At 38.5% G+C, this 14,245-nt stretch overlaps 1 protein-coding gene across 1 annotated transcript in view; it reads left to right on the top strand.

Moving 5' to 3' along the window:
• The first annotated feature begins 1,555 nt into the window (after positions 1 to 1,555).
• The window catches only part of LOC124268370 (SCO-spondin-like), a 34,397-nt gene continuing 21,707 nt past the window's right edge, over positions 1,556 to 14,245 (top strand). Inside the window, exons 1-15 of the mRNA XM_046703340.1 lie at positions 1,556 to 1,723; positions 4,727 to 4,918; positions 5,787 to 5,848; positions 6,497 to 6,601; positions 7,280 to 7,405; positions 8,019 to 8,218; positions 9,132 to 9,246; positions 9,961 to 10,128; positions 10,263 to 10,333; positions 11,105 to 11,209; positions 11,408 to 11,567; positions 11,828 to 12,089; positions 12,406 to 12,559; positions 12,922 to 13,197; positions 13,681 to 13,839. Coding sequence (XP_046559296.1) covers positions 1,653 to 1,723; positions 4,727 to 4,918; positions 5,787 to 5,848; positions 6,497 to 6,601; positions 7,280 to 7,405; positions 8,019 to 8,218; positions 9,132 to 9,246; positions 9,961 to 10,128; positions 10,263 to 10,333; positions 11,105 to 11,209; positions 11,408 to 11,567; positions 11,828 to 12,089; positions 12,406 to 12,559; positions 12,922 to 13,197; positions 13,681 to 13,839 — 2,226 coding nt within the window. The 5' untranslated portion in view covers positions 1,556 to 1,652. The remainder of the gene's footprint in view (positions 1,724 to 4,726; positions 4,919 to 5,786; positions 5,849 to 6,496; positions 6,602 to 7,279; positions 7,406 to 8,018; positions 8,219 to 9,131; positions 9,247 to 9,960; positions 10,129 to 10,262; positions 10,334 to 11,104; positions 11,210 to 11,407; positions 11,568 to 11,827; positions 12,090 to 12,405; positions 12,560 to 12,921; positions 13,198 to 13,680; positions 13,840 to 14,245) is intronic.

Raw genomic sequence — 14,245 nt, 5'->3', positions numbered from 1 at the left:
CCACCACATCCACAAACATGAGAAGGTTCGCATACACCACCACAACCATAAACATGAGTAGGCATGCACATATACCACAACCATAAACATGGGTAGGTTTGCACACACCACCACAACCATAACCATGTTTAGGTTTGCATACACCACCACATCCACAAACATGAGAAGGTTCGCATACACCACCACAACCATAAACATGAGTAGGCATGCACATATACCACAACCATAAACATGTCTAGGTTTGCACACACCACCACAACCATAAACATTTGTAGGTTTGCATACACCACCACATCCACAAACATGAGTAGGCATCCACATATACCACAACCATCAACATGGGTAGGTTTGCAAATATACCACAAACAAGAACATGTCTAGGTTTGAACAAACCACCACACCCATAAACGTGTGTAGGTTTCCACAAACCACCACAACCATAAACATGTGTAGGTTTTCACACATCAGCACAACAATCAACATGTGTAGGTTTGCACAAACCACCACAACCATAAACGTGTGTAGGTTTGCACACACCACCACAACCATTAACATGTGCAGGTTTCCACACACCACCTCAACCATAAACATGTGTGGGTTGCACACACAACAACAATAGACATGTGTAGGTTGCCCCACACCACCACAACCATCAACATGTGTAGGTTTGCAAACCACCACAACCATAAACATGTCTACGTTTCCACACACCACCACAACCATTAAAAATGTTGGTTTGCACACAACGCCACAACCATAAACATGAGTAGGTTTGCACAAACCACCACAACCATAAACATGAGTAACATTACACATATTCCACAACCATAAACATGTATGGGTTTGCACACACCACCACACCATAACGTGTGTATGTATGGGTTTAAACATGAGTAGGTTTGCACACACCACCACAACCATAAACGTGTGTAGGTTTGCACACACCAGCACAACCATAAACATGAGTAGGTTTGCACAAACCACCACAACCATAAACGTGTGTAGGTGTGCACACACCACCACAACCATTAACATGAGTAGGTTTGCACACACCACCACAACCATGAACATGTATAGGTTTGCACACACCACCACAACCATAAACATGAATAAGTTTGCACACCACCACAACCATAAACATGTGTACGTTTCCACAAACCAACACAAACATAAACATGTTTAGGTTTGCACACGGTCCTAGCACGCAGAAAGAGCGTGAAAAGTGCATTAATGTCAAAAGTAAGGAGTGGACAAAATTCTGCTGAGGTCTGTATATTTCTAAATAAATTCGTCAACATAGCTGCCATATGTTACCCAAGGAACAACAGCACACGGGCTATTATGAATTTAGTTAAAGCAAATCAATGTCTGTGGTAGCTGTCACCACCACCAGCCAATGGAAGGGTGAGCACATGACAAAATATCAATATGGTATAGGGGCACTCAATAGGTAACTGGTAGCCTAAAGTTAAGTCACGTGGTTATTTTACGAAGGTATATAATAAAGAGAGCAGGGGTAAGCGAACGAGACTTCTTCTCCAAGAGAGCACTGCCCGATACATTTCTGTGTGTTTATCCGTGCGTGCGAAAACTTGGACTATTGGAGTGCTGACAGGACAAACGAGTCGTAGATCGACTAAACTAAGGGAGCCATGGCTCGTTCCCTCAACCCGCTTCTCTCTGTTATACTATGGATAATGGTAACCGGACCGGCGATTTCCTCGTAAGTATCTTTCACTTTCAATAAATATGTCATATAGTCATTTTCATTGTCTTAAGATGCATCTTGTCTCTAAAATAAGAATCACATAGGTATGAACACTTGAAAACTTTCAGTTTAAATTGTCGTAGGATTTTTATTTCAGATTTTTATTCTGAATTAAGAGATTCAATTCTCCCGCTTGATAGTTGTGATTAACTGTGAATAGAAACATGGTTATAAAACGGATTCGGCAGTAGCTTTAAAGCTATGTTGGTTTGAGTTGGCTATGCAGAACCTAACCAGCATCATATCATGTCTTGTACTCGACGTGGCGTACAGTAAGGGATCTGTTGGTGTTTGGCACGTGCAGTAAGGTTGGTGTTTGGCAAGTCTGTTGGTGTTTGGCACGTAGTACAGTAGTAAGGGATCTGTTGGTGTTTGGCAAGTACAGTAAGGGATCTGTTGGTGTTTGGCACGTGCAGTAAGGGATCTGTTGGTGTTTGGCACGTGCAGTAAGGGATCTGTTGGTGTTTGGCAAGTACAGTAAGGGTTGGTGTTTGGCATCTGTCTGTTGGTGTTTGGCACGTACAGTAAGGGATCTGTTCAGGAGCCTTGGCATGAACAGAAGCAAACGTAGTAGGTCTTCACTAGTCAGACATTGTCAATATGTTGCATGCAAACTAATACTAAATTAACTGTTTGCCTTGCAGTCGTTGGTTTCTTAAAAATACATGGACAAAGTAGTGAAACAAAATAGTGAGGACATGGGCATCTAATTTGCATCAACATTGTAATAGTTGAAATTTAAGAGGAATCGGTTTGACAGTTTGTCGATGACAGTTGGATCGTGACAGTTAGCTCAAGCAGCAAGTCCGAACCGCAGACAATGATTTCAAAATGGCGACAGCTGCTCCTCGGGGTTGTGATCGTGACGTGGTGTTCATTTCGACTTGAAGTTTACCGCACTTTCACATTCTGTATTTGAATTATATAAACGTGTACTTGTACAACTTTGCAACTTAAATCAGATAAATTAAACCGTAAGATTAATTGGCCATCCACACTTACCTTCATTCGGGACTTGAAGAACGTTCTTTTTATATTTAGAATCTATATTTGATAGATTGTGGTCGGTATTCTAAGTATGTTCCCATTTGATCATTTTCATCAATACCCCAAATCATTGTCACCTTCGATGCAATGTAATTGTTTAGAATTAACAATATGCAGTCATTAGTTGTTACTGACGGAGAGTGCATATCTTGTAAATATAGGAGAAACATCAAATATAATGATTTAAATATTCAAGCTTCCAAAGAACAATGTGGTTTATTACGTTATTTTTTTAACAGCAAATGTCGAACTGCAAGGGTGTCATCATTTTCTTAATTAATATTAGTATGATGCCATAGTATTTACATACTTGCCGTAACAGTTTCATAATTTCTTACTTAACCTTTTTGCGAACACAGATATTCCATGATCCATGTATGTTGTTTTCATCACTATTTTACCGTTTTCGCGCAAATTGGAGCAATTTCATCATCTAGTCTAGGCTGATGTTGTTGTCGCGTTGGGACTCTATATTCGCTATGATATACATATATCATCATGATAGCTTAAGCAGACTCATAAACAAGTTCTGTACGATGTGACTGCATTGTCGTAGTAATGTAACTTGTTTCATAATTACTTTCACTATGATAGAACTGCATCAGGATAGTAGCCTTACATTTGCAATGTTCACTATGATAGAACTGCATTAGGATAGTAGCCTTACCTTTGCAATGTTCACTATGATAGAACTGCATCAGGATAGTAGCCTTACCTTTGCAATGTTCACTATGATAGAACTGCATCAGGATAGTAGCCTTACATTTGCAATGTTCACTATGATAGTACTGCATCAGGATAGTAGCCTTACCTTTGCAATGTTCACTATGATAGAACTGCATTAGGATAGTAGCCTTACCTTTGCAATGTTCACTATGATAGAACTGCATTAGGATAGTAGCCTTACCTTTGCAATGTTCACTATGATAGAACTGCATTAGGATAGTAGCCTTACCTTTGCAATGTTCATTATGATAGAACTGCATTAGGATAGTAGCCTTCCATTTGCAATGTTCACTATGATAGAACTGCATTAGGATAGTAGCCTTACCTTTGCAATGTTCACTATGATAGAACTGCATTAGGATAGTAGCCTTACCTTTGCAATCATCACTATGATAGAACTGCATTAGGATAGTAGCCTTACCTTTGCAATGTTCACTATGATAGAACTGCATTAGGATAGTAGCCTTACCTTTGCAATGTTCACTATGATAGAACTGCATCAGGATAGTAGCCTTACCTTTGCAATGTTCACTATGATAGAACTGCATTAGGATAGTAGCCTTCCCTTTGCAATGTTCACTATGATAGAACTGCATTAGGATAGTAGCCTTACCTTTGCAATGTTCACTATGATAGAACTGCATTAGGATAGTAGCCTTACATTTGCAATGTTCACTATGATAGAACTGCATTAGGATAGTAGCCTTCCCTTTGCACCTTGATAGCATTAGGATGTTCACTATGATAGAACTGCATCAGGATAGTAGCCTTCCCTTTGCAATGTTCACTATGATAGAACTGCATTAGGATAGTAGCCTTACCTTTGCAATGTTCACTATGATAGAACTGCATTAGGATAGTAGCCTTCCCTTTGCAATGTTCACTATGATAGAACTGCATTAGGATAGTAGCCTTACCTTTGCAATGTTCACAATGATAGAACTTCATTAGGATAGTAGCCTGACATTTGCAATGTTTACATTGTGATATTGTGTTATCTTCATAGATTGAATTTCATTATCCCTTTCCCTATGAAGTCATTGTATTATCTTAATAGTATTACAAGTTCCATAATGACTTTCCCTGTGTTATCACTGTAATGCCTTAATAGTATCACCCATCCTGTGTGTTCTTTCTGCAACACGTTGAAGTATGTCTCACTTCGATATCCTGCTATCATTACAGAGCGGCCTTCTGTAACACGACACGACTTGAAACAAAGACCGAAAATGCATCATGCCTACAAATGCTGCAGATGATGGAACGAGATTTCATCCCGGCCATGGATCAGATTAACAGTTTGAACCCGGGACAGGATCTCGAAAATAAAAACATGCTGGAGCTTTCCACAATTGACATCCCTTGTGTTTTCACTAGGTAACAAATTAATGCATATATTGTTGGTCACTTTCAGATAGAAAACGAGCTACTCAAATGTTTCCCAACGTAATATGTGCTTTCTTGTGTGCAAAGGGTATTATACATTTCGCAAAGTATACGGTGTATTACACTTAATGTATTTATAACAAATTCTGAAGACAAATTGTCCTGATAATTTACATGCACACTGGGTACATGGGCATACACACATGTTTAACCTTAATATGCTGTCGTTACACACACATTATCCCCTCAAAGTCATGTATACTAACGTCATCTCAAACATAAACTCGTAATCGTAGAATAAAACAAATAGTAACTATTATTGATACATGTTATACTTATGCAATATTTCAAATGTGCCATATGTAATCACTTTTATCGTAGTACTTTAGAATATTTGTTTGCGGTTTTATGTTCACGTACAACAAATGAAGGTAAAAATTATATTTTTCTGTCTGCCTCCCGTTACTGATGTTTTCATTTTTGTACAATAACAGCATTGAGAATTTAGATAGGAAAGTTTTCAGAATATGCTTTGCATATTTCACGATTGTACCTCTGTAAATTGAAGATCTGTACAACCTGCCGTATCGTACATAGTCATGTCGTACTTCTGTTTCGGTCTTTCAAATGATGTAAAGGATGATGAAGGTGCGACTCTGGAATCAGCGAGGCCGACCTAACTGTAAAAATGACCGCAATGGCAGCACTATTAAAAAAATAACCTAGAAAAGTTAGAAATCTGCAGTAACTGTTTTCCAAAAATCCCCAAAGTACCATTTCGCTTCGTGTAATGTGTGTAAATGACCCTACCCATTTGTTGCTATTGCCACTGACTTATATCAATGACTATCTTTTATAGAAAAAAAGAGGTGGAAAAATGGGGCTGTTGCGACGGTTACAGTGGTAACGACTGCAACGATCGTAAGTTCATCTTCTATATCATGTTGTACAGAGAGTGAATGTTTAATCAAATTTCGAACTGATATTATATTTTCTTGAACAACGACGCCGATATGCTAAAACACAGCGAGTAATTGGTTTGTTTGTGAACGTTATTACCAAACAAAACATTTGTCTTTCTCAATGTAATGTTACATGTGATGAAAATACTGCTGGCAGTAATGAGAATAATGATGAATATATTACATACCACTCCGTGAAGGTTTCTATGTACAGTCGGCCTGCGGATAACGGTATTTCGTTTACATTAATACGCCTGTAAATATTCCCCTACAGTGGCGCATCAATGGTTGATCAATCGTAAGCATGTGTGAATTTACACTATATTTGAAATGTTACGGGAGTGAGTGATTTAAGATTTTAAGTCAAATCGGCAGTATTTCAATCATATCGTGACTAAAACAAGTTATAGAGAGTGAGTGAGTTAAAATTTTAATGTCACATCGGTAGTATTTCAGGCATATCGTGACAAAGAAAGTTTGAAATTTGTAAATGAATAAAAACAAAGTTAGCTAATATACTTCAAATGTTTCGGGAACTTGTTCTACCATGGAATCAACTGGATGTTGTATACCTAGACGGTTGTATGTTCTCTCTGTCCCTACACAGCTGTTTGTACTGGTGGCTGTGGAGCCAACGGGGTCTGTGTGAACCCTAACCTCTGCGAGTGTAAAAACAACTACACTGGGATAAACTGTGAAGAGGCTCCAGGAGGTAGGTTGGATTTAATTTAAAATTAAATCAGATAGGACATCTCACCCTGCCGGAAAGGAACTGGTATAAATCGTTCCCTTAAACATTTGTCTCATTGCTTTTGATATCCTCGACACTGCATCCTTTAAGATTGAACACAATAAGCCAGATGGAACCAACACGATACATTTACAACTAAAGCGGCGGCGGGGTAGCCTAGTAGCTAAAACGTATGTTTGTAACGCCTAAGACCATGGTTCGTTTTTGTGAATCCTACGTCTGGTGTCCCCAGCCGATAATGCTGGCAATTTTCTAAAAGTCGCGTAATACCATACCTCTCTGTGATTTGAAACTAGGTCTTTCATAAATATACTTTTTACTTGAAGATGCGTTCACTTATTATGCAGTTTCATGAAATGTTTTCTTCATATGTTGGTAAATATCCTCAATGTAATGCAAGTATTGCAGTATGAATTAATTTGCTTTGCTATGTGTAAGTATTTGCTACCAACAATTCATAGACTACTCTCAACGCTAAATCGTTGTATAAGAAATGTAGATATAGTAGAGCGGTTGTTTAAGCACGATACCTTCACATGCACGTGTAGTATCACCTGTCGTAGGTTTTAACAACAAACAATATTTACTGAAAAAACACCGTAATTAGTTTTTAACGAAATTATATTGTGGGACTTTCAGAGTCCTACTGCTACGTGGGCAAATTCTGCAGCGGCTCCAAGAAAAGTGAGTTCACGGCAGAGGGCACTTGCTGTACAGAAGGTGGATCCTGGGGTAACAAGAACACTTGCAACATCTGCAAGAAAGGTGCGTTAGGAGAATGCAGTTAGTTATAGATAATTTATCTATTCATTGTACTGATTTCACGATGAGAGGGTAGTATTTTTTATATACACAAATTCCTAAAAATAGATATAATAGAACTCACACAAGCTTAAGGACAGCATAGGCAATCTACCTTGTTCTGCTGTTTTCATGTATGAACACAAAGGCAATAACATGGGAGAATAATAAGTTAATAAAAGATTTATTTCGTTAACAACCTCATCGAAATATAATCTCAACTCCCTTGTTTGTACGTATCCTTGGCACACATTCAAGGCCGTTCAATGTGATATCTGAAACAGGAGCCTTTTATACTTGGTAAAATATCTATTCACAGTTGACCTTATGCACACCTTGACAAATCGATTGTAATTTCAGTTGCAGTTCATTAACCTATATTTGGATTTGTAAACTGTATTATGGCAATAACCTGATGAATAATGACAATATGATGACATATATACACTGCTTATATGCTTCTTTAAATGCTTCATTATCTATCAGGAATAAATGCGATGTAAGAGAATAAGAACTACAACAAAATACGATGTGATGAAACAATATGTTTGCAACATATCTAACATTGTGTTTACAGTGAACGCAACAGTTATTGGCGGAGAGGGTGATTTCCGTACAAAGACCTGCCGAACTTTCGGAGAGTGCAGCTACCGTACCTTTGACGGCGTCGATTACAACTACTGTTCCACTTGTACTATGACTCTCATCCAGAACACCAACATAAAGGTCACAGCATACACATCATGCGATCCCGGTTCTACGTGCAAATGCAAGAAGGTAATTTTGACGTTTCTTGAACGTATATTATAAGGGAGACAGGTTCCCGGCGAATATCAAGCTAAAGAATTGAGTTTTCTTCAATGTGCCTCAATATATTATATATATCGTTAAGATTTACCCGTTGAAAGTTCCATAGACAGAGCAAATAGACGAAAAAACCTACATTGTACTTCTACAAAATTTACACTTGTTGACATATACACGTTTCTGAATGAGGAAACATTTTCAGTGTATTCCAAGTGGGAGATACATGAACATAGAAACGTACACATATGTTATGGCTTGTAGAAGACAACAATCATAGGCGAGCTAGTTGATTCGTACATACAGCGAATAGAGACATACCATAATACAATACAACAAACGTATGAAATTATCACAGCATCATATATATATTTGTATGTAACGGGCAGTTACGTCATTTAGTAAGGAAAAGACACGTGGATGAACAACGTCTTTATTACAACCTGTAATCCTTATGAGTTATCCTTACTTAGTACTCCAACTTCAAAATGCCCCTCAAAGAAATTGCGCCATTACACTAAGATAATGAACTATTGTATCACGTCTGATGTCTGTATCAGGTCAACAATATTGCCAATTATCACACCAACAATGGTGTCTGTTTCACGTCAACAATTTTGTCTGTATTACGTGATCAATGTTGTCTGTATTGCGTTATCAGTGTTGTCTGTATTGCGTCATCAGTGTTGTCTGTATTGCGTCATCAGTGTTGTCTGTATTGCGTCATCAGTGTTGTCTGTATTGCGCCATCAGTGTTGTTACGTTAACGTGCCGAATTCTTATTATTGGGTGGTTTTGATAAACAATCTCCTCTTCAACAAGATGGCTGACCATGTTCTTGTCGCACCCACTGTCCTAACGAAGTCTAACAATTCCTTCTTTTCAGTCTATTTCAATCACAATGGACGGGAAAACATACGAATACAGTAGCGCAACTGGAAAAGTAAAAAATCCCGATGGAACGGAAACTGACGTTACATCAGAACCAAAGAGTCTCGGAGGTAGGAGGAAGGGAAGCAGCCATGTTTTACATAGTCAGATATATCTGTATGTACATTGCAATATCAGAAGAAGTATGGACTAACCCAGTCTGGACTAATTCAAAATCAGATTCCATTTATTGTAAAAATTAACGGTAGCTCTGAAAATTTGCATGAATGGATATTTAACAGGTTATAAAACCACGTGTGTATAAAATCAATCTCAAGTGAAACCTCGCCAGTACGACCCCGTCACATGTCGGTATATCGGTGTCTAAAGGGCTAGAAATAAGCACTTTCGTTTATATCGTTGAAACGTTATTCATTTGAGCTTACAAAAATCATTCTAGATCTTGGCCTTTGCAGATAATATATCCGTGCAATGTAATTGAGGTAATGCGATTAAAATGGTATTGTTTAATAGTTTCGAAAATATGTAGAATCAAGAAAATAATCGAATATTAAATTGACATATTTGTAATAAGTACGAAAGCGGTGATAGTTGGAATTAATGGATATTGTTTGGTTTATGAAATTACATAAGACACACGTTATTTGGATTGTAGTACAAAGCGATGTTGAATAAGTAGTGTTGACTGTGGAAATCTGATGAAGGTATTAATGACACACTAAGTATTATGCTCGTCAAAGACTTGGCTGGTGGTAGGTATTGGGACAAATCAACAGAAGATTTCTCTGTGAGAATAGATTGGTAAATACCATATTTCTTTTCAGACATTACTGTTTACGAAAAACTGGAGCGTAAGAACTTCAAACTCTCAAAATTCGAGATCACCGTTGGTGTTGATGATGACGGTATGGCTGTGGTCACAGCCGACAGGGGAACTCTTGAAGATGGAGGTTTCACCGGAATGTGCGGAAACGGCAAGGGCGATCAAGCAGGTACAAATAATATTCATCTTCTTTTCATTTCATACGAACAAAATTAAAACAATTATCAAGTAAAAGGGCTGTAAGAATATTTTTGTCAATCAATTCAATTGGAATATATTATACCCAAATTATTTCCCCTACAGCTGAATATGCCCTCCTCAGCAATCCCATTGAAGTCAAGGGTATTGCAGGCAACTTCAGAAGCGCAGATAAGGTAAAGTTGTCTATTGTGCATGTATAACCTCTATCTTTATATATTTACTATCAATCATATGTAACACTATAAGACATATAATGCTATGAATCCTTGATAAATATACCAGCAATCAGCACTCGATGTGCATTGTTAAGGTGCTACAAGCACTGTATGTAATGGGACATCAACCCTCTTTGACCATGTACATTCAACCATGTGTGTATATAACGAGATGTCAAGCCTCTTTGACCATGTACATTCAACCATGTGTGTATATAACGAGATATCAAGCCTCTTTGACCATGTACAATCAACCATGTGTGTATATAACGAGATGTCAAGCCTCTTTGACCATGTACCTTCAACCATGTGTGTATATAAAGAGATGTCAAGCCTCTTTGACCATGTACCGTCAACCATGTGTGTATATAAAGAGATGTCAAGCCTCTTTGACCATGTAACTTCAACCATGTGTGTATATAACGAGATGTCAACCCTCTTTGAACTCACATTTCCTGTTTGTGATGTGATATCCACTCTCAGACCATACTGTACTTTCAACCCTTGTTGTATACGCATATTACCTTTATTGTCCACCCAGTAGATAACCTGACATGAACCGTATCTCTGTATCTACCCCCTCTAGTATAATCCTCTCTGTCACTGGATATCGACTTGATGCAATATCCACCATCTCTAAAGTATATTATCAACCATTTCTGGAAATAACTGACACTGAGTATATATAATATATCATTTGGTACAACGTGTGTATACAATGTGATGCAGTGTGGCGAGGGACTGAGACGATGTGCCGCTGGGGATGAAGAGGACCAAGCCAACAAGGCCTGTGCTTGGCTTAGAAGCAGTGGCTTCAGAACCTGCAACGATATCGTAAGTATACGGACACTGCATGGGGATCAGTTTAAACTACTGCAAAAAACAGATAGATGGACTCCTAAAGTCTGGTACCGTATGTCCAGTTGTAACATATTTGTTCTCTTCTGTACACATTGAGTGTATGCCGTTATATAATTGTAAATGCTGGTCCACTTCGAGTGTATATTAGTAAGACGTGTGTTATGATGACAGGTGGACCCCACACTGAGTCTCTTTGAGTGCAAGAGAGCCTACTGCAATGCTGCCACCCCCGAGAAGAAACAGGAAGCCGTGTGCAACACACTGTCTCTCTATGCCTCTATGTGTATTTCAAAGAACGTCTACTTTAAATGGCGAACGAAGAACTTCTGTCGTATGTATACTTTTTACTTTCAGACTCGATCAAGATTAGCTTGATGATTTGAATTTTGCAATTACCCGTTATTATCGTTGTATTTTAAGATACTAAATACCCACATTGCTGATCGTTAATGAAACAAAAATGGATGTCATGCTCTTGGATTTTGTGGTTAAGTCATTACGTCTCTTCATTAAAACAATATCGATATTCTAATGTTCGCCCACCTAAATTGAGTCATACCTAGTGAATACGCAGCTGTTTTAATTCTTCAGCCAAGCAATGCCCAGCTGGAAAGATCTTCTCTGTGTATGCATCCCCATGCCCTGCAATGTGCGGAATGTTGGACACAGACAACCTGAAGAGGCTCACTAGTCCATCGTGTTCTCAGCACTTGGCTGGATGTGTCTGTGAGGCAGGAAAGATCCTTGACAATGCAGGCAACTGCGTGGCACCTAATGACTGCAAGTGCGTCTACGACAAGAAGGCATATGCTCTCGACGAAAAAATGTACACGAAGGACAAGTGTATGTCATGGTAAGAACATATATTGCAAATCTTTAGAGAGATAAGAATATATTGTTGTCGTAAGTTATTTGACAGCTTTACAACAAATAAGCAGAATATTTTTTTCTACGAGTTGAACCGATTCATGAATATTCTCTTAATTCGATTCTTGTTTAAGAGTAATCATTTGCCTGAACCTGGCGTATCAAAGAAACAAAGCGTGTCATGTTGGGCTAGATGTTTGAAACACTTACTTTATGAGTTTCCATCAATGTCTACGAATGTATCCCCGTGTGCCCCCTAGTGATGGGAAACCCAGAGTATCGAATCTAATTCTTCATTACAGTACCTGTCAAATCTATGGTATGTGGAAATGTGTCAAGGAGGATTGTCCAGGCATCTGCGAAGTCAAAGGCCTCAAGACCGTCAAACAGTTTGATCAGTTCTCGTTCAAGGTGTCCAACAAGGGCTCAGCTGAGTGTTCCTTCACACTGTTGGAGGTAAAGAGTGTGATCACTTTCATAAGCACACATTTACTGTGAGATGTAAGGGGAGATAACAAATATACTGAAGCCGACACAGCCTGTTAAAACATGATCACAACCATTTGTTAAAATGGTGAAATTACAAATTCCCGCCAGATATGTCAATATTCTGGATAATATGTTTTTTTCAAGGACAATGATCCTAACTATTTACAGCTTTATATAATGACACATCTTATTTCCACTCAACCACTTAACAATTTTAACATCACAGCCAATTTAAACGTTGAGTTTGGGATCGGGCCAAACCAGCTAATTGAACATTGTCGCTGATGTCACGCCATATAACAGTCAATTAATTACAATGACTGTTGTAGCTCAAAGGCAAGATGAAAGTCGAAGCTTCAACAGCGCCAGACATGAGTCTCATGACAGTCACTGTGACCAGAGGAAGCGACAGCTACGCAATCGGTGTGAAAGACCAAACCTTCAAAGTGAATGGTCAAACCAAAGTTCTTCCATTCACCAAGACTGGACTATTCATCAGCACAGCCGCGGATACATACGTAGTTGAATTCATGGACCTCACAGTTTCAATCGACAAGAGCAGCGGCATCGTCATTTCAGCCAGACCCAGTGTATACTCAACCAGGGTATGTATTGTCACATAAAGAGCGGACACAACACCATAATTGACATTATGTAATCTGTTGCCATTGTATGTAGTGATGGAGAGTGTTATCTACCAAAAGCCATGATATAGCTGAAATATAGCTCCACAACACAACCATTTACATGTGTCAGTCCCTGCTTGGGAATAGTGTAATGTGCCTTACATATGCCAATATCTACTTGCGATCATCTTAAACTACTTATTCAATGTACTGACTGCAATTTTCTTTTTTTGCAACGTTAAACGATATTCTGACTGGGGTTTTCATACCCTTATCTTACGGACAAAATCATAACACTGTTGATTGTACTATATATTAGAACCGTTGTAACGATACGGATATGATTATAAAGTTCTAATTTAGATGGGTGAACATCTCCTTCCATAGAGACATGCGACTGTGAAGAAGGTTTCAAAGTAGAGTTGTGTGTCGGTAGTTATCATCAGTTTGTTTGTGTCCTAGGTATCAGGTCTTTGTGGTAACTACGACTACAACCCCGACAACGACCTCATCGATCCAGCTACTCTTGGTCAGTTCAGTGAAGACGACTTCATTGCAGGGAACTCACAGGACAGATGCCTTGCATTTGATGCTTATGACAGCACAACCAAAATACCACAGGTATATCCCTTCATATACTTAATCCATATATAGTGGATACTAAACGATGTCCAGTGTAATACCATATTTATGAAACGAGTGTATGGTTTCAACCGAGCGAAAGTGAGTTAGATACCAATACCATTCACGGGTTTCATAAATATGGTATTACACGGGACATACTCTGGTAATTTATTTATTACTCAACCAACATTAGCAAAATAATATCGAGCAAAGTACTTCTTTCCTAAGAATTCAACGAGTGTGATGACTCTCAGCTTTCCGTGAGTCAAGCAAGGTCTAATACTATTGTGAAAGAGGTATTAGCATTGTGACGTCATAACTGTATACCACTTTGGCGTCATACGTACGGTATTATTACACAATGTGTAATAACATTGCAAAATTATTAAACAGTGATATCTTC

The sequence above is a fragment of the Haliotis rubra genome, unplaced genomic scaffold (assembly GCF_003918875.1).
Source record: "Haliotis rubra isolate DU_JTF1 unplaced genomic scaffold, ASM391887v1 Scf1375, whole genome shotgun sequence".
NCBI lineage: Eukaryota > Metazoa > Mollusca > Gastropoda > Lepetellida > Haliotidae > Haliotis > Haliotis rubra.
Note: the sequence above shows the minus strand (reverse complement) of the source record. Positions and strands in the feature narration are given on the sequence as shown.